Source organism: Lissotriton vulgaris, chromosome 12 (assembly GCF_964263255.1).
Source record: "Lissotriton vulgaris chromosome 12, aLisVul1.2, whole genome shotgun sequence".
NCBI lineage: Eukaryota > Metazoa > Chordata > Amphibia > Caudata > Salamandridae > Lissotriton > Lissotriton vulgaris.
This window is the reverse complement of record NC_141700.1, coordinates 730,004,127-730,028,697: the sequence shown is the minus strand read 5'-3', so window position 1 is coordinate 730,028,697 and position 24,571 is coordinate 730,004,127. Positions and strand designations below refer to the sequence as shown.

Below are 24,571 nucleotides of genomic sequence, written 5' to 3'. Positions count from 1 at the left end.
GAATTAAAGCATGGTCCGACCAAATGACCCGCCTTGGGGGTAGCATAGTGATCTCAAAGTTAGAACAGACCAGGTCTAACCAATGGCCAGCCGCATGGGTGGGGAAGTTCACCCATTGTGTAAGATGCGCCAACGAAAAGACTTCTGCCAAGCCGATCGTTTCCGGTAAATCCACCGCATCCATATGAATATTAAAATCCCCCAGAAGAAGATAGAGAGAATTTAAGGGCGCGGGGGACGATGACCTCCTCAATATTACCAGCAAAACAACCCGCATAGCTAGGGGGGCGGTAAAGCAGAGTACCTCCTAGGGTGAAATGAGGGGAGAGGACCACGGGGAAGTGTAACGATTCAGTCTCGCCAAGTAGTTCGGGCGGTTCGCTCACCACTGTCCATTGGTCTCGGTAAATTACTGCCAAACCGCCACCCCTACCCGTCGGTCGATCCATCCTGGTAATCCTGAAGCCGCGTGGTATAGCAAGTTCAACCACCGGCATACAGGACTCAGAAAGCCAAGTTTCGGTGACGAAAAGGAGGTCGAGCTCCTTCTCATCAAGCAGCTCAAATATATCAGCCGCGTGTCTGACCATTGATCTAGCATTGATCAGGCCGGCTTTAATAGTATCTAGGTTGGTCCTGGACGCAACGGCCGGAGATTGACGGCTAGCAAAGCAGAACCCACATGCCGGGCATTGGCGATGCATAGCCTCTAGCACCTCCCAAGATTTGGCGGCATCGCAGCTGTAGGTATTGAGGGCACACAGCTCCTCAGAAGAATACCTCAGAGAGCCAGCCTGAGAGCAGCGAGGGAGATAAGAGGGTGCCCCGGCCCTGGGCCCGCCCGGGACACGGACGGGCACAGACGGGCCCTCCATTGGCGCTCCTTCGGCGCGCAGACGGCGCGCAGACGGCGCGCCCGCAGCGCGCGACCGCTGCGCGCTCGGCGCATTGCTGCGTTAAGTAGGGGGGGCGAGGCAGGAGACTAGAGCGCCAACCCCGGTGCAATGCGGTCCCGCCTCACTTCCGGGAACCGCTGGGGCCGAGAGCTGAGGGCGGCGCTGGTCAGAATGTGCAAAAAACGCGATTCGAAAGTGCAGCGTGCAGTGGACCCAGGCAGAAAGGTAGGCACGTTAAAACAAGTCAATACAGAGCTCGCGCTGAGGCGGCAATACAATAAAATGAAACAATTGATTTTTAAAAGCGAAGATTGTGATGCGTCCGGTACATTGGCATGTGGGTGTACACAATTTACATAAGTATGTGAAGAGAATCTCTGAGGAATGCTATGACGTGTTGCAAAGGTGACATCTTGAATTTGTGTCAATATGTAACTATTCAGTTGATCTTCTAGTACACTTCCTAACTTTGCTCATGTACTGATACTTCCTCCTTGGCAACTTTCGCAGAAGTATGACAACTAAATCTAGCAAGGAAGGCATGTGATCTAGTAAAAATGTCTCTTTTCCATATTGTGGCGACAAGGATTAGTGGAAAACTGAATCTATTATCCATTGTGAACCACCTGCAGACTATATTGATCCAGTGGTATCTCTTTCCAGAGCTCTGTGAAGAGCCTCAGATGTTTTCCACAGGGGTGCGATTGTCACAAGGAATTAAGGAGTTCAACAACTGGAGCTTTTGGCTTCTTCTATAGATTTAAAATGACTACCAGAGTCGTGTAGTTCATGTGTTTCCTAGCCATTGTTGGCTGTTCTATGTGGCGTAGATGGATGTAGTGGATACCTCTGATTGATGTAGTGTGGCCTGCCCCGCAGTCTGTACTGTGATGTCCGTCCCTTGTAAAAAGTGTCTTTACAGGAAGGAACCCACAGCTCTATCTGTTTCAATGTAATTTGTACTCCATTTCAGTAGTTCAACAATTCTGCGGGTGGAAGTATCCATCAGAAATGCCTTCACCCTCAGGCTTCAACCTTGAAATGTGGAACCATGAGCAATGCTGCAGGACTACACGCACAGATAGCGTCTGCCGTCAGTATCCACTGCATCTAATGTTCTTTAATATTAATCAAGTGTCAGCTTCCACGCTTGGGTAACTGAGGCCTTCTGTTTTCACATACAGCACTTGCCTGCTCAATCAGTTCCTTAATAGTGTCCCATTGCTGAGGAGCAAAGCGATTAAGCAATGCCTTGGAATGGAACAGATCTCTCACAATCAGTGATAAACTTGGCAGCAGTGGCAGATACAGGCCTTTTCACCATAGTTGACAACGTTTTTAGAAGGAAAACTAGATTCCCCAGCAATTCTGCAGTTAAAAAGTGATGCAAGAGAAGTTTTAGAAGAAACAAACTTGTAAAACAGCTGTTACAGCTGGTCAAGAGCCCATCTCTGCATCACCCAGTAGATATTGCTCTCCGCGATCCCAAATTCAAAAGTCTCTTCCGGATGTCACAGGAGGGCACACAACATTGCGATATTGATACTATGATCCTTCCACCAATCACCACCACAAGCATTTTTCAAAAGTAAAAAAATGGAAACAATTTAAAAAATCCAAGTGAAACTGTTTAGAAATAACACAGATGAGAGGCTAATTAAGTAGTCCATAGTTACAATCTTAAAAAAAATGCTTGAATAATTCAGTTACTTCTAGAATAACAATGCTCTGAGAATATTTGCTAGTTTTCAATCCCTGAAGTAGTTTCTGCCGAGTCCAAAAATAATCTACTCAGACACAAAAACCTGATTATACTAGGCCCTCCTGATAAAAGAACTTCACAATTGGTTCTTCTCATTTTTTCTTCACACATTACCAAGAAAATGTAATGATGTAGTGAAAATCAAAGTTTGTTTCCTTAGCGGTGGGACTTCGTTTTGCATCCAGGAATTGAAGAAAATCAAATGTATTTTTGACAACACTATGCAACAAACAGGTTTACTTTGTTTCTTTTTGTTTGTACAAAGAAAGGGACTTGTGTCAACTTTGACTACTGTCTGCATACATAGATATTCTGTGTATATATATTGATAGAGGGGCCTTTTTAATCGACCCTGGTAGCCTGAAGGCCCTACATGGCCCTGCGTGATAGAAATCTGAAAATATGCTAAAATAACTAGCTTTCCTCATTAGTAAATAAAGGCCCCAGGGCTCACTATGCTTAAGGCTTAAAAACACACGTTTCTGTGCATTGAACTGAACAAGGTAAAATTAGGCCTTCAAAGATTAGTTAGTTTCATTGCCAGCTTCAAGACGAACACACACACACACACACAGACGGGGACCCGTTGGTACAGCTTCCTGAAACCCTTGCTAACGTTATATTTTGAAACATAGCTTGCACAAGTATAAGCAGCAATTTCTAGCAATAAACAGCATCTATCATGGAAGTTCACACTTTCAGATATGTAGAAATGTACGTGACAGAAAAATGTCCTTTTTTAGCAATGTACAACATGTAACCATTTTTTTAGAAATAAGGGACGAAAATGTTCTCTTTCTAAGGTACAAGATGTCCTGAAAATGTTCTCTTTCTAAGGTACAAGATGTCCTGAAAATGTTCTCTTTCAAAGGTACAAGATGTTCCGTATATTTTTAGAACAGAACATAATGTACTGAAAAGATTTCCTTCCGGTGTAAACCACCTGCACTGAAAGGGCGTAGGTCAGCGTCATCATAGAACCCTAGTTCCTCAATTTTGGGTATATCAGGCCCAAACGTCAAATCTGAAGCCAGAGCTCTGCTGATGCGACCCTTTCATGCAAGCTCTCCGGCTAGCCGATTGTCTGACTTGGGACTTCAAATCCTCTCTCTCAGGTGGTAGACTTCCTAAGCCAGATAATACTTTTGTCTTTTTAAATCTCTGTCCTTGCTCTGTATTTTCCATTCACACCCAATTCCTTGCATTTTTAGGTTTCCTTAAACTATTAGGCCCTGCTGGGATAGTCTCCATAGTTAAAGTGCTTCAAGGCACTAGACTTTATAAAGTGTTCTGCTTTCCCTAACTAATTTCAATTGTGCCTTTTGAAAGATCCCAGTCCTTTTGCACCTTGAATCTCTTTAGAATGTTAAACTTGCTTGGGTTATTTCTTCAGAAAAGCACCTTTGTAGGCGCTATGTTTTCTTTGAATGTATTCTGAGCCTTTTTGAATCGCCTACTGATTTAGATTATACCGGTTTACAGGTCCTCATTCCAGCCTGTTTTCTAGGACATAATGAATGTGAACTTGCGTTTTGTTTTTATCCTGACAGATTAAAAGTCAGACTTTCAAACATTTCATTGCTCAGGCTGATCAATTAATAAATGTATTTTCTGATGTACTTAAGACTTAACAAATAAAATGCCACTTCAAATGTGATCTTTGTCATCTCATATCATTGCTCCTTGTTCCTCAGTGAAGTGTGCGTCGGTGACCTGTGACCACGGCTCCTGACCACAGCAGGGTTGTTTGTGGGTTGTGACTCGTGACCACACCCCAGAGGGCTTTCCTTCCCCCTCAACAGCTGGCGCCCAACGTAAAATCGTACTACGTACTGTTTGCAGCGGATCCGGTGCACATCCACGACAGGTCCCTGAGGGGTCCGGGCTCCGCTCCTTTGCGGCAGAGACCACGGGTAAGACAAGGTTTTTTTTTCCCTTGAATCTCCTGGGTCTCTGCTGCCTGAGGGTGCGACTGACTCTTTTTGGACTGTCTCTGGCTGCCACCTGTCCCCTGCAGCACTATCTCTAGTCACGATTTGAACCCTCTCTCTCTCTGTCTTTGTGAGGTCACGATTTGTCACTTTCTTGTCAGAGGCCAGTATAGGCTTTTCTGCTGCATATTGGTTCATAACAGTTGTGCCTTCGAGGTTGGGGGTTTTCCTGTTTTGCACTCTTGTTTGCCCTGCTGGTTCCGGTCCGGAGGGAATGATTATAGCATCAGTATTCTAGGTTTTTGATCCCTCGACAGTTAAGGTCTGTGCGCAGGGTGTCCCCCGGAGCCTCTGTGTCCGGGGTCGGAGTTTGAGTCTCCCCTTCTACAGTTCAAATCTGTGGGCAGGTTTATGATCCCTCTCCAGTTCAAGTCTGTGTGCAGGGTGTCCCCCGGAGCCTCTGTGTCCGGGGTCGGAGTAAGAGTCTCCCCTAGTTCTCCATTTTTGCATTATGGTTTGACGTGCAATCGCATTTTGTTCTGTGCCATGTTCTAGGTTGATAACACATTACTACTTTGCATATTGTATTTTTTTTATTTACTTTTTTTCTCTCCAAACTGTTTATTGCCTATTTACATAGCATATTGTGCTCTTCCTCTGTTCCGGTCTGTTCAGTCCTCATCTTCGCACTTCCTTGTTGCCCATTCTTCTCTCCGCGCCCTTCCTCTGCCACTTGTGCCCCTACGTTCTCTTCCATGAGGGCTGCCTTCACGCCCTTCCATTGTTTACTTTCTTCTCCTCACGATTTATTTTAGCAAGGTTTGGGTGTCCATATCTTTTGTTCAGTTCCACTTTTAGTCTGCTTTACTGACTGGCTTTGTCAGTTGCTGCCGTGTTCTCTCGTTCCGCGAAGGTACAGAAAGAGGAAGTAACTTGTGGTATTTTCAGATTCCCCCCTCCTTTCTCGCCCATTCTTGCACACTGTGGTGCTCCACCGTGTTTAGTGAGATTTAATATCTAGGTCCTTTGTACTGTACTTTCAGTTTTTATGACGCATCTTTTTATATCTTTTTGATTTGTCTTTGAATATGTTGTCATGGTTGATATTTGTTTTTTGCCTTGCTGTTTGATTTGTCTTTGAAAGTATTGTCATGGTGGATATTTGTTTTTGTTCCATGTAAACTGTCCATTGCTTTGCTCTGTGTAGTAGTTGTGCTTTGATGGTGCTTCTCTGTGCGTCCAGTGACATAGCGTCTCAGTCCTAGTTGCACCATCTCCCACAGCCGCCAGGTGCCCTACCTGGCCTTCCCTTTCCCATTGCTGTCTGGGTTGTATCTCCCTTTCCTTATTGCAGCCCTGCTAGGTAGGTGGCTAGCCGTCTAAAGATACGCACTGACGTTGCTTCTCCTTGCCTCTGGAATAACGAGGGTCTTTGTCTATCATTAGCCATAGCGACTGATAGCCAAAAAGGGGGGACGTGTATCCAAGTATTCCTCCTAGCCCCTTGACGTCCTCATCACATCCTCTATATCCGTGATGTCCAACACCACCCCACGTACTATAAATTGCTCTATCCATCTGGTACATGACGTCCCTATATCAGTCCATAACACCACTTTTAACACGTTAACAGAGCTTGATAACAAGAGCCGAGAGAGACTAGCCACTGCTTGGGAACTTCTGGGGTTCATCTTCACTCCCAACACCCAGGTTCACATCTCTACCATTTCCATGACTGACGTATGTGCAACCACACATACATTATTCTGCAACTCTGACAACTCGTCTAGTTCTGACGCCCTATCCACGTCCCACTCAGCTCATTCGATCCATTCCGGTCTCTCAGACGGCTCAAACTCCATTGTCATCACTGATGGGGAAGACTCAGATTCATCATATCCTACGCAGTCTGTTGTAAGTCCACCCATTCGTCACCACCAAGACAAAAATCCCCATGCAGATGCGTCAGGCAGTGTTTGAGAAATGAACACTAGATCGATTCCCCAACTTTCCCAACATCTAGGATAAAGATACAAGCAGGGCACACCCAAGCAAGCAAATAACATTTCTCCTCACAGGCTCACAGTGAACAACACAGATACTAGTGTCCCTATGAATAAGATACTGAGTTCTACTATATATAAGAATACCTACTGACTTTGACATATATTTTATCTTAAAATTGAAAATTGGGAAAGACTGCTAGTTCTATCAAGCTTTTGAACAAAATACCCATGTCAGTCTAAGATTGCCTATGCCAGTTGTGGCAGCCAGCTCCACTACCCTGGTTGCGCCGCTGCACAGGACCAAGAATTATAAGACGGTATATACCCCTGTGTCATTAAGGGTATAGAAGAGGGACCTATACAAGATCTCAATTACAGCAACTAAGAAGGAAGAGTATAGGCAGAGAGTGTCACACCATAGACCCTCATTAAAAGATTATCCTGCATTTATACATTTAACTGGGGGGGGCGTTTAACATGGAATGCTTCTAGGTGGGCAATAAATAGCAGCTAAAGCTTCAATGACCCTAGCACCAAGGAAATAGTATGAGGAATAAGACTCCCAATGCTGCATGATTTATTACTCCAAAATAAGCTTTACAAATATTGGCAAATTCAAAAATTGTTTCTTCAAAAATAACATTACGCGTTTAGAATATACCAATCTTTTATATCAAATATGTGCGTTTCAATTTTGATATACATACATTAATTCAACAAAGCACTAAATAGGTTTTAATTTCGTAAATTGAACTGCATACTGGAGAGCTACCAGTAGCTCAAGAGCTACTGGTTGGAGAAGCTTGTTGCAATCACAAAGCAGTGGTGGTTGACATGAGCATGGAGTGTGTTTTTCATTGTAGGTTACATTTTTAAGTAGTTCCATTGATTTAAGATATTATTCTTTGCATTTTGAATGAGTCTGATTTGCACTCCAGAGATGTGCATGTAAATACCAAGACTTTGCCAAATGCCCAGTGTAATGTTGAAAACAGTTCTTCTACCATATAAATGAGGTATTTTCTCTATAACGTGCACATCTATTTATGTCATAAATTTGCAAAGCACCCCCTCAAATAAAAGCCGCCTTGGTTTAGTGCCACAGGACCATGACAGTTCACCCTTTCATTGCATTTTTATGTGCTTTAAAGTTGTAAATTCGTGCACGGTTAAAATTTCCGCATTTAGGGATTTCTGACTGATTGCTATTGAACTTTTAAATAGTCATTCTGAACTAATAAGTTGTCATGATAGCAGCACCTGTCAGTCAAATGACGGCAGTCAATATACCACCTGCGCTGCTACAACAGCTCACCATGCAATACATCCAGGCCCCATAACAGCCTGCCATATTATATGTAGCGACCCAGCCACAACAATATGCACAATACGTTCAGGCCCAACGACAGCCAGCTGATCAGTACATACAGCCACAGCCCCCAGTACCATACATAGCAGCACAGCATGCCTACAGAAATGACCAACAAAATTATTATATAAATAACAGAAAGAATGCCACCAGAAAATCAGGTATACAGGGAAGAGTAAATGGAATGGTACAACTGAGGCTCCAATCACAGCCAACACAGCGCACTTGTTATTATTGCCACAGAATAGGTCACATGCAAAGACAGTGCCGCAATAGGCTTCGAGACCAAAGCCAGCAACTTATGAGTCCAGCCCAACAAGGACTAAGCCCCTATGGCCCCTATGAATGTGGCCCAAGTCCAACAATAGTTCCTGTGAATGCACGTTCCCATGCAACAGCAACAATAGACACCTATACACAAAATAATGCCCCAAAAAGAAAAAAATGCTGCAGCACCCAGGTACTAAATACAAAATAATTTATTCTTACCAGCATCCGAATTCAGTCCCAGTTTAAGTAGGCAAGTAATGGTCTGAATGCAGGAACAGATCGGGGAGGGTGTTACAACAGGGCACTGACAGTTGATGTTCGCCATTACAAAATAGGGTTAGTGAAATTTTGGCTTGCGTTCAAGTTGAATGATGCCAATGGCCTTAGAGCAACGTAGATGTCGGAGCAGATAATAATGAAATAAAAGAATCTCCCACAATTTCTTATGCACAGAAATACTGAGAGAATAGGGGGATAAAATTATGGAATGGAATATACGGCGTTTACTCAGCATGCACGACATACAGAGAACATGAGCCTGTGTTTAATGTGATGTTAAATATTCTGGTCAGCATAGCCTACAAATTAAAAAAGCACATGTTTTTAGATGTTACAAGGTGACAAAAGAGTTAACAGGCTTTCTCTGCCGTTGGAAGTAACCAACCACAAGATTCTGGGCATTGAGCCAGGCAGGAAATACATTTCCTGTGGTCTGTAACGAGGCAGTTGGAACGTCGATGATCGCAGGATCACACAAAATGAGAAATATATACATATGTATATATACAAATATATATATATGTGTATAACAGAAGTAATATGTAGGTATATTAATAATTTTTTTCTAGGTTCTTCAAAATTGCAGGAAATACTGTAAGGCGACTGTGCTAAAATGCTTTTTTTAAGCAGTACATAAGCCAGGGACTGAAATACTGATTGTGCATTGACAAAGCCAAAAGGTTAACAAAATGTTTGAGGCCTACTGGATTTGGCAAGGCTTGTTTATTTTTATGCTGCAAAGAAATGGTACGTTCCTGATTCAAGTAGTTTAGTGAAATGTTTTAGAATTTCGGTTTATGAGCCTGGGGCAGGTTATGAACAGGTGTCACTGTGACAGAGATTTTCAAACATGTTTGATGTTGAGACAAGCTATAGCCCAACATTTTTTAAGTTCCTTTTTTAGATAATGGATTTTTCTTTAAAGTATCTTACACAAACAGGCAATATAATTCCCAGATTCTTTCCTTCATTTGGAGTTCCCTCCATACCCCAGCTAGCCAACACACAACATATAGCAGTGAATAGCACTACTATTGCCAGGCCGGTTGAAGTACAGTTGCAGACTTCAGATGGTTGTACATATTTTTTACCTGCTTTAAAAGTTTAAATACCCTGGAATTATGACAGTATCATGTTTTAGGTGTTTAGTGTATTTTTTTTAAAGTAATGGATGTTCCAAGGTTTCACAAAATTATTATTTATGCATCAACACAAGTGAAAAATCTTCTGAAATAATGAAAAATATTAAAAATAACAGAAGTTTGTATACACTAACATGCACTGCGAGGTTTCTTTCAAAGTCAGGTTTCCAGGAAGAAGGGCCACATCAGTTCTGGGCTTTGACATATCAATAATGGAACACAGATCTTGGCCCAAAGACTTTTGAAATAATAGACTACTAACCAGCAGCTGTCCCCATTGCCAAGAGGAAAGAAATAACAGAACAGACTTCAAGGTCAACTCTGCAAATCAGAGAAGACTAACTTGTTTCCATTTGACTGTCCAAGAGGAAGAAGGCGGTGACAGCTTGGTCGTTTATGGATTCAGACGTAACCACAACACCTGCCGCACAGAAGTGTCTTATCTAAAGTTATGTATTTTGTATTATAATATTTTGCAGTACTGGCAGAAGTGGAATTAGATAAATTGAATTGGTTTTGTCTCATTGTGTTAATAGGAAGACTTGTATTGCTCATATCTTTGAAGTTGCCAATAGCAACAAAGTCACTTCCAATATATCTGTTAGCACATGGAGTAAATAGCCCTTGCAAGCATGCAGAAAGGTTCAACACCCCCTCTACCAGCACAGTTAGCACCCCAGAATAAGTGTATTTTATTGCAACATGTGTCCTCATCGCCCTCCTCTGATGGAAGTAATAATGCAATAATAAGAAATAGTGCCCAAGCAGCTAGACAGCATCCTGCTCACGATTCTCTGCAGAGTATGAGGTACAGTCAGATGACAACAATAGGTAGACAGAAGACTAAGGCACTGTTACATGACTCATACACTCCCCATGCAGGGAGAACAGATAGATTTTCTCACCTAGGAAGATACGACCACAGACTATAGAACACCTCCTGCAGGATACACAAACTAATGTCAGATTATTGAGGCCACTGTCCCTAAAGTGTTTATACCTAGAACAGGAAGGGACAACACCTCCACCTCACTGATGCATGAGGTCATCACTGACACATGCAGAATGGAAGTAAAGGCAACAAGGCTATTTTAGATCACTGTTCATGATATGGCCCATAGTGTAGTTTTTTTGCAGCATCAATGGGTTTATGATAGCGGGTTCTATGTTAGACTAACATTGCTCCGTCTCCCACACCCTACATTGCCCATAACAGATTAGAACGGCGCTGTTGTTATTCGCAAAATGTTACGCCCATGGCAAAATTCAGTGCCCGGGGTCAGTTAAGGTATAAAGAAGCGCTCTTAGGGCAACATAGGGTAGACTAGGATTATAAAATAAGATAGACAGGTTGTCCACTTAGGGTGTATAAAATAAAAATGTCCAAAAGCATGAACTGATTTCAAACTAAAAGACACCTCTTCTCTCTTTTCTAGAATGGCATGTTACCTGTGGGGCGACACTCAAATTGAAAACAGCAGTTTTTTCAGACAATAAATATGGCATCTCTGACCGAATTGACTTTTTCTGGGCCTGCAGAAAATGGCTCTATCTCCAACAGCCCTAACGAAGAAGCAGCCTGAGCTCAAGAGAACATTGCACCACGTCTCCATGATGGTTCCACCAGCAAATATCTCCAACATCGATGCCCATCTCTGGCTCTGTTATCTGGCTCCACGGACAAGAGCAGTGTGCTCAGTTCTAAGGGTGGACAGTGTTCAAAGTCCCACCAAAGGAGGTTTGCTGTTTGAGCAGAGTCCAGTTCTTTTCCCTTTACCATCATTGTGATGCTCCAGACTAAGGCTGAAGGACTCTGGCTTCGAAATACCAAGAGGAGAGTATGCCTTTGGATAAGGAGTGAGCTGTACATTACTAACAACGAAGAACATGGCTCAACTGACCAATGCCATCAACAACTTGAACAAGATAGAAAAGAAATGGATTGCTGGAGGAGATGCCATAGTAGAGAGCCACAGATTTGTTGAACTTTGACTGGATACCTTTGTGGCAGTTCTAAAAAGTTTTTATTTTTTGCTGTTTCTTTTTGTGTTGCATCCCGCAGATGAGTGCCATTGTAGGAAAAGAAAGCTAGCACCAAGATAGTGGGGACAAACTACACTAGCATAGGTATTTACAGGTAGCTGAGTATGAGGACAAAGATCGTGTTCATTGGGATGGGACTGGAATACGAATGGAGATGAGCGAGTTAGCAGCACCTAGCACCCACTATGGAATACAAATAGCTCCTCCACTTCTCCCAGGTAGAGACCGTCTGAGTAAGAGCCCAACAGCAGCCCAATATGAACGCCTGCTTAATGAGCAAGATGCAGAGTATGCGAAAATACTCATTAGGCCAAATGAAGACAAAGCCAATGAAATAGATCAACAACAAGGTAGCTTTAAGTGTTATGTTAATGACATGCCCTGGATACCGCCACTGGCTGAAGGGCCACAGAGATACTCAGTTAAAAGAGTGTTCATAGAATGAACAAGAGCAGGGAGATGATAGAGGGGCCTTTTTAATCGACCCTGGTAGCCTGAAGGCCCTACATGGCCCTGCGTGATAGAAATCTGAAAATATGCTAAAATAACTAGCTTTCCTCATTAGTAAATAAAGGCTCCAGGGCTCACTATGCTTAAGGCTTAAAAACACACGTTTCTGTGCATTGAACTGAACAAGGTAAAATTAGGCCTTCAAAGATTAGTTAGTTTCATTGCCAGCTTCAAGACGAACACACACACACACACAGACTGGTGCCCGTTGGTACAGCTTCCTGAAACCCTTGCTAACGTTATATTTTGAAACATAGCTTGCACAAGTATAAGCAGCAATTTCTAGCAATAAACAGCATCTATCATGGGAGTTCACACTTTCAGATATGTAGAAATGTACGTGACAGAAAAATGTCCTTTTTTAGCAATGTACAACATGTAACCATTTTTTTAGAAATAAGGGACGAAAATGTTCTCTTTCTAAGGTACAAGATGTCCTGAAAATGTTCTCTTTCTAAGGTACAAGATGTCCTGAAAATGTTCTCTTTCAAAGGTACAAGATGTTCCGTATATTTTTAGAACAGAACATAATGTACTGAAAAGATTTCCTTCCGGTGTAAACCACCTGCACTGAAAGGGCGTAGGTCAGCGTCATCATAGAACCCTAGTTCCTCAATTTTGGGTATATCAGGCCCAAACGTCAAATCTGAAGCCAGAGCTCTGCTGATGCGACCCTTTCATGCAAGCTCTCCGGCTAGCCGATTGTCTGACTTGGGACTTCAAATCCTCTCTCTCAGGTGGTAGACTTCCTAAGCCAGATAATACTTTTGTCTTTTTAAATCTCTGTCCTTGCTCTGTATTTTCCATTCACACCCAATTCCTTGCATTTTTAGGTTTCCTTAAACTATTAGGCCCTGCTGGGATAGTCTCCATAGTTAAAGTGCTTCAAGGCACTAGACTTTATAAAGTGTTCTGCTTTCCCTAACTAATTTCAATTGTGCCTTTTGAAAGATCCCAGTCCTTTTGCACCTTGAATCTCTTTAGAATGTTAAACTTGCTTGGGTTATTTCTTCAGAAAAGCACCTTTGTAGGCGCTATGTTTTCTTTGAATGTATTCTGAGCCTTTTTGAATCGCCTACTGATTTAGATTATACCGGTTTACAGGTCCTCATTCCAGCCTGTTTTCTAGGACATAATGAATGTGAACTTGCGTTTTGTTTTTATCCTGACAGATTAAAAGTCAGACTTTCAAACATTTCATTGCTCAGGCTGATCAATTAATAAATGTATTTTCTGATGTACTTAAGACTTAACAAATAAAATGCCACTTCAAATGTGATCTTTGTCATCTCATATCATTGCTCCTTGTTCCTCAGTGAAGTGTGCGTCGGTGACCTGTGACCACGGCTCCTGACCACAGCAGGGTTGTTTGTGGGTTGTGACTCGTGACCACACCCCAGAGGGCTTTCCTTCCCCCTCAACAATATATATATATATAAATATATCTGCATACATAGATATTCTGTGATATATATATATATATATATATATATATATAATTAGTCTAGCTTCTTTAAATATATAATATTTAGATTCAGTTCATCCAAAAAACGATGACAGAGAATTGTGTTGTTACGAGCACTGTAATGTGTAGGTTGTGATTTTATCTGCATGTTGCTTGTACTCCTGGGCATATTTTGTTTGTAATACTGTGAGCAACAAATTGCGGAGAGGCTTTGCATTTAGTCACAGATTGAAATGTACATGGTAAAGGCACATCTTAGAAATATTTCTAAGTTACAGCAGATTTCTGATTGCATAGGAAGAAACAGTCCTTTTTGTAGTGTTAGGATACCATGTACCTTAAGTTTTGAGGAGAAACAATTGTTTGTTGTTAATGATAGAAATATCTGCACCACTTGTGTGTCATATGTCTTCCTAGTTAGGCATCCAGGAGGCATGTGGAGTATAAATCCCCCTATTTTTTGTGAAATCATTCGGTTCAACATACAGTATCAGGACTGTTATCTCTTTCCCACCTGAGATTCTCCTGCGTCATTCCCTCTGGTCACTGCACTTCTTACGTTGACTTGATGTACATGTTCTAGGGTCCTCTGACCAGATCTCTTAACATCGAAAAAACCCCACCCATGCTCCATCGTGCTCACCTGCTCCCGCATTCTCCGGAGTCCATACGAGCCGCACAGCCAGGAAGTCCTGCAGGTCGTTCAGCAATGTATAGGTCACGTTAAAGCGTTTGTGCACTTCCACAGGAGATTCGCACGATGCAGTCATGACGAAGCGAGGGCGGTCCAAGCGAATGTTTGGCAACCTATGGAAGAGCGAAGGAAAATGAGCATTGTACATCAATAGTTTCGCATAGCTGTACAGACACATGCACAAACTCACAGTCAGATCAAATGTTATTGCACTTCAATATTACTAGGAGTCCAGCCCCTTATTAATACGCCAAAAGCTGTCCAGGAAGTTTCTAACTGCTATACAGACTCCAGAGGCACCTCAGTAACCATACACCCGCTATACAGACCCCCAGAGGCTGAGCAGAGAGAATTTAACTACTTGAACTTGAAAGCTGCTCAGTGAGAATCCATCTCCTCAAACACAGAACCTATTACAAATTGAGAAGCAAGGATCCTGTTTGGATATCTTTCAGTAACTGGCAGCTCTCATTTAAGCAACCCAAAGCAATGGTGAAGTGGTTGGTACTACTGCTTAAACAGGCTAGGCAGTGCCAGCCCTATACTCGATAGCTGGAGCGTCCTGGTCCTGTTCAACAAACATGCAGAAGAAGCGGTCATAGGAGGACCCAGGCCTTAGGAGCTACCACTAAAGGACCTTTCATGTTTTCAGATACTCGGTGGCAATCCCACCCTTTACAGGGAACCCAAACTCTGCGTGGTGGTCTCCTGAACCCCTGCACAGACCAATAGCTGCTCATCAATTATACTAGTAACTGTATAGCACACACACATTTCTTAGTAATAGACCAAGCACATGTACAGGTTACTAGGAGTTAAATCTTAAAGATTAGAAATTAATAAGAATAAAAACAGGGTTGAATTTAATTAGATGTTCATGTTAGTGTTTTATGTGTTTCCGACAAAATACATACTTGGTTAAAACAAATTTATTTGATCAAACCCTTTTTGACTGGTTTTTCTTTAACAATGGTTTTACCCAATAAGACAAAAAACCCATGGTTAAGGGTGGAGACAAAGTTAAGTCAATGCTAGAGTCAGGGTTAAGATTAAAACAGAGTACAATTTGGCATGCGGAAGTCAGTATCACAGAACTATGTATCAAAAGAGTTAAGAATCAGGGTTATAATTTATGGTGAAAAAGTAGTATTTTACAATTTACATTTTCAGCTAATAGTAATTACATGTTTTTAGCATGTTTGAGATTATGCTTCCAAACTAAAATTATTTTAAACTGTAATCTACAACAGAAGCTGCTAAGTGATGGCTCCGAATGGTCCTACAAACACAACAATCATCGGCTAAGCATATAGGTCTCAGCTTTGGGACACCTTGGCTTTGTCAATCATTTTTAGCCGTGCAGCACAGCATCTTTGATGCTGTGCAGCATGACTAAAGAATACGAAGAGAAAATAAAGCTTTTGACTGAGGCGAAAATAGAAAAAAAAAGTGGTTGTGTCATTTTGAGGGCATGCGTAACCAGGTATGCACAGGCCTACAAGCAATTTATGGGCTCCAAGCCCAATGCAAGCAAACTATACGTCCTGCAACAGACGGCGAATATCCGTTCTAGTAGGCGAGATCGAAAAAGCAGATCGGTGACAACCACCTGTATGGATCCAAAAATGTGTACACTGATCATCCAACCGCTTGCAAGGACTAATGTCGATCCCCTCATACATATTTCAAAACTGCTACAGACTTAAGACGCTGATCTGTGATTGACCTGCCATTTGCACATCCTCAGTTCGAAGTCAGTGCCAATGTGACTTCTGATAATGTTACCATTCACTGCTGCAACCAGACAGCAGATCTCACCTGTAGTGAGTGTAGATGCTGGAAGTGAAAGGTAGCTTTGGCGTTGACCACTGGACTATGGCAACTAAGGGTACTTCCAGACCCTAAGAAGAGAAGCAAAGAGATCAGCTCAAATTAGAAAAATCAGCAGCAACGTCTCCAAAAGAAGAGAATCTTTGTAAGAAATAGAAAAAAATGGCAGTGGTTATAAAAGACCAGTCAGCACTTCCATCACAATCTAATCCCTATGACGTATTGGTATATATTATCTTGGTGTGCTCATGTCAAACACTGTGCCATTTATTAGTGACCTTCCTGTATATGAAAAAGGAGGAACTCTTTCTCAAATACAATATAACTATCAAAATTTAACAGAGCACAACCACTTGCATGTCTTGAGTCTGACTTAGTAGTCAATATGATTTTAATAAACCTAAATTCATTAACAACAACAACAAGAAAAGCAGTCAAAAACAGATGTCGGTGGTAATTACAACAAAGAATTCAAACAGACTTTGAAGGTCTTGTGAGTCCAGATGGAGTTGACTCGAAGTGCAATTTTGGAAAACCACAGGCTGTGGTTTTCCAAAATTGTTGTTTTTGTTCATGAATTTGGGTTTATTCAAATCATATTGACTACTAAGTGAGACTCAAGACATGCAAGTGGTTGTGCTCTGTTAAATTTTGATAGAGAATCTTTGTATACAAGTATCACTAGGTACCAATCTGGCAGGCCAATGTCCATCAAGTGAAAGGTTTCTTTGTCATATTTAGGTATTACTAAAACAACAATGCTTCATATATTCAAGACAAGACTCACTCAAGTGGACTCTGTTTGCTTCTCACCTCTTTTGTGTCCTCCTGCGGTCGCTCAACCACCTGCAACTGGAACAGGTAGTTCTGCTCTTCAAGGGCACTGAGCACGCTGGGAAGGCAGGAGGAGACACTATCCACGCGGTAGAAGGATGCCATGGACACGTCGCCAGACTGGTGACTGCAAAATGAAAACAGAGATGAAGAGTGAACTAAAAGAGATTAGGCCCAAAAAATGGCCAGGGTCTCAACCCAACCTCTAGGATATAGGTATACTTTAGAGACCATCTTAAATGTTAACTCATTTAATTTTGGGCATCTATCTTTCTTCTCAGATTAGCAGGGACCCAGTACTCCACTATCAAAGTTGCATCAAAAGCCAGGCATAAAGAGTGTGTATGTGTGTGTGGGTAGAGGGGGGGTACTGCAACAGAAACCCACTTTCTTACAATCTGGGTACATGTGAACGTGTGACCAGTGTGAAGATTAGAACGAGCATATGTTTATTCAGTCTGGTTTGGAAAAAGTGGATGCTGGAGCCATCGCAAACCTTCATCTTCAGCAGGATCATGCATCTCTCTGACACCTGCATAGTTAACCTTCTGAAAGTTGATTGAGATCTGCTCACTATCGGTGGCAGGTGGGAATGTCTGTACATGAAACCATCCTCTGATATTGGAGGCTACGACCGAGGACTGCGTTTGCCTTGCTGTAATGTATATTTGGGCCCAAAGAGCTGCCTTGAAGGCATGGAACCAGACTAAGCGAGATCTTGGCTAACACAGGTTTTTATTTTCTTATTTTACATGTCACCCATGCTTTTTGGCGCTCAGTGAAAACATGCAGATGGAGAGGTGGAGATGACCTGCAGTCAGCTAACATTCAGCCCTCATCCTCATGGTGCTAGTCATGATTTTGAAATCCTTAGTTAGATGTTGTGAAAGCTAAAACAACTTGTTCTGTTCCGATTGGGGAGAGACTGGGACCAATACAGTCTCACCCACCCAAACATCCTCCTGTTACACAGCAAGGGATGCACGAACTAAACGAATGTCCTATCCAGCAACACCAGGTTTGCTTGGATTCATTACTCAGATGAATACTGAATGTAAGTTTGTCCTCCTTGGAACCGCGATAAAAAAGGCTTTGCACGAGGCATGTTTAGGTGGATGATTGAAGTTATAAAGACAGACCTGCCAAATCCCCCCCAAATAATTTCTAGCTCAACGTGCTAATATAAATTTTAAAAAAATGTTTAAAAAAACTTGCATCCAAACCTCTACCTTCCTAGTTCTAGGGTGGGGGTGTGTGAGGGAGGTGGGGAGGGGCGAGAGAGCCAAAATTAGCGCTGGAAAGTGTTTAATGCCAGAGCTATATTTCACTTAATATGAAGGCACGATGAGCAAGTCTTCTCTGCGGGGATCTGGTGGGGGGCATTGTAGGATTCTCCAATAAGACAAAGGCTACCAATAGCCACTGATTATAACAACAGCTAAGTCAACCAGCTCTCGAAATATTCCAGTTCTTCTGTGTCCGGCTCAACACCTTGGAGCATAGCTCTTTACAGCAGGAAATCATCCAGGTGCTCATTATATGCTACTCCCTCAGGCTGCTTCGAGGGTTGGATAGATACATTAGCTTTCAGATCTCAGCCCCCAAAGCCGGCCCCCCCAAAGAATTTGGGCCCCCAGAGCTGAGCCCCAGAGACCTTGGGGCCCCCAGAGAAATGACGGCCCCAGAGACGCGAGGCCCCCAGAGACCTCAGGCCCCCAGAGACCTCAGGCCCCCAGAGACCTCAGGCCCCCAGAGCCAGCACCAAGATACCTTAGGCCCCCAGAGCCAGTACCCAGACCTTTAGCACCCAGAGCCGGGCCCCCAGAAACCTTGAGTCTACCAAAGCTGGCCCCCAGAGACCTCTGGCTCCCAAACCTTTTGGCACACAGAGCCGGAACCCAAACCTATGGTTCCAAGAGTTGGGGCCCCAGAGATCTCAGGGCTCCAGAGCCATCGCTGGGCGCCTAGAGCCGGGCCGCAGGCCTTTGGCACCCAGGCCCTGGCACCAGAGACCATGGGGCCCCAGACACCTTGGGCCCCGTAGAGGCCTCGATACCCCAGAGACCTCGGGCCCCAGTGAGCTCAGACCACCAGAAATCATGGGCACCAGAGATCATGGGCCCCAAAGAGCTCGGGCCCAAAGACCTTGGGGCCCTCCAGAGGCATGCCAGGTCTCGGAGGCACCAGGCCCCCAGAGACCTCGGGCCACAGAGCCTGCATCTAGAGACCTCGGGCCCCAGAGACCTCGGTCTACAAAAGCCGGACCTCTGGCACTCAGAGCCGGGACCCAGACCTCTGGCACCCAGAGACCTCAGGCCCCCAGAGACCTCAGGCCCCCAGAGACCGCCAGGCACCCAGAGACCGCCAGGCACCCAGAGACCGCCAGGCACCCACAACCAGGACACAGACCACTGGCACCCAGAGCCAGGCCTCCAGAGACCTCAAGGGCCCCAGAGATCTTAGGGTCCCCAGAGACCTCGGACCCCCAGAGCCAGGACCCAGAGACCTCGGGCACCTAGAGCTGGTATTCAGACATCTGGAACCCGGAGACCTTGGGCCCCCAGAGACCTCGGACCCCCCTGAGACAATTGTGCCTTAGAGACCTCGGGCCCCCTAGAGACCTCGGGCCCCTGAGCCGGAACCCAGAGACCTCGGGCCCCAGAGCTGCTGGCCTCCCAGAGACTTTGGGCCCCCCAGCGTTACAGGGCCCCCAGACACCTCAGGGGCCCCTAGAGTTGCCGGACCCCCAGAGACCTAAGGGGCTCCCTGAGACCTTAGGGGCCCAGTGCTGCTGGGCTCCCTGAGACCATGGGGGCCCCAGAGCTGCCCGGCCCCCTGAAACCTCGGGTGCCTCCAGAGACATCAAGGGCCCCAGAAGCTGCCGCCCTGCCTCCCCCCACCCCCTGAGCTGACAGGCTCCCTGAAACCTCAGGGCCCGAGAGCTGCCAGGCCCTCAGACACCTCAGGTGCCGCTGAGACCTTGGGGGCCCCAGAACTGCCAGGCCCCCAGAGACCTCGGGCCCCCAGTGACCTCCGGGGGGGCCCTCGAAACCTCAAAGGGGCGCCAAGACTTGCTGGGCTGCCCGAGACCTCAGGGGCCCCCGGGGACCCACCCTCCCCCCAAAACCTCGGGCCCCAGAGTTGCTGAGCCCCCCGTAAACTTGGGGCCCCAGAGCTGCAATGGCGGACCTCCAGGTGACGGTCAGTTGCGGAACAGCAAAGGATGCTGCGTGGTGTGAGAGATGCATTGGCAGAGCTCCAAGTGACGGTCAGTTGTGGAACAGCAAAGGATGCTGCCTAGTGTGAGAGATGCATTGGCAGAGCTCCAAGTGACGGTCAGTTGTGGAACAGCAAAGGATGCTGCCTGGTGTAAGAGATGCACTGGGGGAGCTCCAAGTGACGGTCAGTTGTGGAACTGCAAAGGATGCTGCGTGGTGTGAGAGATGCATTGGAGGAGCTCCAAGTGACGGTCAGTTGTGGAACTGCAAAGGATGCTGCGTGGTGTGAGACATGCACTGGGGGAGCTCCAAGTGACGGTCAGTTGTGGAACTGCAAAGGATGCTGCGTGGTGTGAGAGATGCATTGGAGGAGCTCCAGGTGACGGTCAGTTGCGGTACAGCAAGGGATGCTGCCTGGGGGGAGAGATGCACTGGGGGAGCTCCAGGTGACGGTCAGCTGAGGAACAGCAAAGGATGCTGCCTGGGGGGAGAGATGCACTGGGGGAGCTCCAGGCGACGGTCAGTTGTGGAACAGCAAAGGATGGTGCGTGGGTTGAGAGATGCACTGGGGGAGCTCCAGGTGCCGGTCAGGTGTGGCGGAGCAAAGGATGCTGCCTGGTGTGAGAGATGCACTGGGGGAGCTCCAGGTGACGGTCAGGTGTGGCGGAGCAAAGGATGCTGCCTGGTGTGAGAGATGCACTGGGGGAGCTCCAGGTGCCGGTCAGGTGTGGCGGAGCAAAGGATGCTGCCTGGTGTGAGAGATGCACTGGGGGAGCTCCAGGTGACGGTCAGTTGTCGAACAGGAAAGGATGCTGTGCGGTGTGAGAGATGCATTGGCACAGCTTCAGGTGACGGTCAGTTGCGGAACAGCAAAGGATGCTGCCTGGTGTGAGAGATGCATTGGCAGAGCTCCAGGTGACGGTCAGTTTTGGAACAGCAACGGCTGCTTCGTGGTGTAATGAAAGCATTGAAAGAGCAGTGATAGAAAAGCAAGGGTGCAGCAGGCTACAACTGGCGGGTATGGGCAGAGCTGTGTGAGGTGTTAGTACACAAATAGGAGGAGCTGTGCTAGGATCCCAGTACTGTACTCCCAGGGGTGTTGAAGTCTAGCAGGAAGTGCTTTAAGAGCAGAGTATGAGGGGCATTTATGGGAAAAGCAGTGGAAAGTATAAGGGAACAGCTAGAACTACCAGGAGAAAATCAGAAGATACAAAATGGAGGACATAAAAAGGGGCATATTTTGAGATTATGAAACAGGAAGCAAGTGAGCAGAAAATCAAGAGACACGCCACTGCACTACATTAAAGGGGAAATCCACAGTCCTCACAAATGATTGAAGCTCCCTTTAATACCCCATTGACACACACTGTGGGACAGCACCCGAGTACAAGCACACAGGGCTGCAGGGAGTGCTGGCACACAAGTAGAGCCCACAGCTATACAACCGATCAGAAGGCGCTTGCTGCCCATGCTGGTCACTCTCCCTTTTACACACTCACCAGACATTGTCCACTAGCAGCACAGAACCGTCGGGCATCATGGGGAGGTAACTGGCGTTGAAGTTTGGCAAAATACGAATGTCCCAGACAGAGATTTCCTCCTGGCTCGAACTGTTTAACACTGCAAGGGAAGCAGGCAAGACCATGAGGCCAACACCAAGCCAGGCAGCCTGCCCTGAGAAGAACCAGTCTGCAGGCAGGGCAGCACCGGACTCACCTGGGGTAAAAGGACTGCGCCACTTACCTTTTAAGGCTGTGAGATACTTTCCGGAGACAGTGATCTGGCGACATTTCAGTGCAGGCGGCGGAAGCACCGTTAACAAGGTGCTCACTGCAGAGAAAGAAGGGGATGGATATGAGTGTGGTGCACCAGGGCCAGGCTTCTGTTCACTCTTTAGCTTCAAAACCAGGACCCTTTAGGAAGCTATGGACAGGCTGCATTAGAGTTTCAGTCGCACTGGGTAATCCATTCATTATTTCTCAGAATTGACATAAATTATTTCTTTATATAATGCTTCCTACTGCACTCTTGTCGCTTCCCATGGACAGGTGGTTTATAGATGACCTGAAATATCCTATCCCCCGTAAACGTCTATATCTGCTTTATTAAATAATAGCCCTAATTTGCCCTGTTAAGAACTAATTAATAATTGTGTAAAGAGTTTGCCTAATGTTCAAGCATGGCTTATAAAGAAAACCACACAGAGTTGTACATTTTATTATTTTGAACCGAGTCAGTGCCTCTGAAAATGAACAAGTGTTCTACATTCATGAACACTTCTTCCTAAAAGGTGTCCCATCCCTCGTTTCTTTAATGCCTACTAGGGGCTAGAAGGAATTCATACTCACCTCTTCCTGAGGAGATACAGTGAATCATTTATGGAAGAATATCATTTTCTGGCCCATGTTACTTTAAGTAAACTGCATTGACTTGTGAAGAGAGCTGGGCATTGCTGATTGTTTTTACTTAATCACTGATGCCCAACAACCTCATGCATACAAGATTTTCTGCACCTCTATGCAAATAAACTACACTATGCACCACACAATCTTAATTAAAATAAAGCTTTGTTTAGCTTTTAAAAATGCAGATTTTGGCATTTCTAAGTGATGCGTTCCATGAGGGCTTGGAAGCATTGCGTATGCCAAAAATCCTGGTGCAAGAAAAGTTAGAATTTCTAGTTAAACATATGATCTGGGTTACTTGCCCACAAAGCTTGCAAGAGCGATAGAAGTCGCTAACAATATGCTGGTCTGCATCTCTGAGGAGGGATGCAGTTCTTTTTATGTAGGACCATTGGATGTGCTGCTATTTTGTTTAAAAAAATAATAATAAATCAGGGGACCTGCCTACTGTCGACAATGGACGGTGTTGGTGTAAATGCAGACAAAGTGACTAGTTAGGAAATCATGGCACGGCTTGTACTCTAGGTTACATTAATATTTTATTAATGGGTCCTGTTCAGATACATTAAATGCGGATATTTTAAAGACCTGGGTTTTTATTCCATTAAAATAAGCACAATGCTTGAGGCATTCAACTATTCTTCAAATCAAATAGTGTAAACATTTGTTATTCATGGTCACCTTAAATTGTTTCCAGAAATACACATGAACTGTTTTCCTAAGACAAGCAGTTTAAAATGTAATTAAAAAATGTATTTCAAAACAATGGAATGCTGAGAAGCTCCACTGAAGACAATGAAGGGGCGCAGAGACAATAGTAGGGGATGCATGCCTTCCTTCTGCTCTATCAATCCAACCTTTGTCTTGCTGTGTCTCCTCTTTTAATCTATAAGATTCCAGCTCCCGTGGGCCGTTGAATGTCCTGCCTGTTTGTAGATATAGAACTTTGGTTGGGGGCATTGAACAACAGTTATTGACCTCGGTAGCATGCTACAGCACTTAAATATTATTTATAACTATGCTCTAATAAAGACATTTTTAAATAACGTTACATAATATGATTTCGGTTACGCAATTCAACACTACTCAAGTTATCGACCACAGAAGGCTAAATGACTGTGCTGACGTTGCCAAGATTTACATTTAGGACCTGTATATCACAGGCATTGGCGACAAGTGCTTACTTCGCTGAGCCATTTAATTGGCATTCATAACCGCCTGGAGCCCAGCACAACAACCTATGTAAACCAATGCAATTTTGCAACAAAAACTACTCTGCACCCAGTCCCAAAAGGTTTGCAGAGGACTTAGGAACAACATCTGTCAATTTTCATGCAGTTAGTTGGGTTTTCTGCAGGAACGGAATATTGTGAGGGGTGATGGAAACCCTGCATGTCAGAGGGCAAACCTCAGAAAATCAATGGTTCAACATGATCATTTCTCGCTGACTGGATATAGATTACAGATGCCAGGACAGGGGTCTCCAGCCTTTTCACTAAGAGCTTCTTATTTTCAATGAAAATCATCCTGAGCTACTGATATTACTACTGTCGAACACATCAGACAAGATTACATTAGAGAGCACCCTATGCAAGGGTTTTTGAACCGTGGTCACCTCAGTGCAGGATTACTAGCAGTAACATGTAAAAGAGGCCTAGTCGATTTGGAAAGACTCTAGAGGGGTAATACGGAACAGCCACAATGCCCCCGGGCACCAAGGTATGAGTAACAAGTCTCCCAATTAAACCTTGGGAATGGTCTGCAACGCGGAGGTTTCTATACCTCATCCTGCATCTAGTTTTCGCATATTATGAAAAAGCTTATTTTTTAACTGGTAACAATTTTTATGCTAATATACTATGTATTCCCAATTACAAATTTTTGTAACAAAATGTCGAAGTTTTAAAAAATGTGTAT

General features: G+C 44.5%; 1 protein-coding gene across 1 annotated transcript in view; it reads right to left on the bottom strand.

Annotated features, from left to right (window-relative positions):
* Positions 1-24,571, bottom strand: part of TRAPPC14 (trafficking protein particle complex subunit 14) — a 61,364-nt gene that overhangs the window by 20,959 nt on the left and 15,834 nt on the right. The window contains exons 4-8 of the mRNA XM_086945999.1: positions 21,993-22,079; positions 21,749-21,869; positions 17,011-17,158; positions 16,186-16,268; positions 14,317-14,480 (exon numbers count right to left, since the gene is read on the bottom strand). Of these exons, the coding sequence (XP_086802125.1) occupies positions 14,317-14,480; positions 16,186-16,268; positions 17,011-17,158; positions 21,749-21,869; positions 21,993-22,079 (603 nt within the window). The remainder of the gene's footprint in view (positions 1-14,316; positions 14,481-16,185; positions 16,269-17,010; positions 17,159-21,748; positions 21,870-21,992; positions 22,080-24,571) is intronic.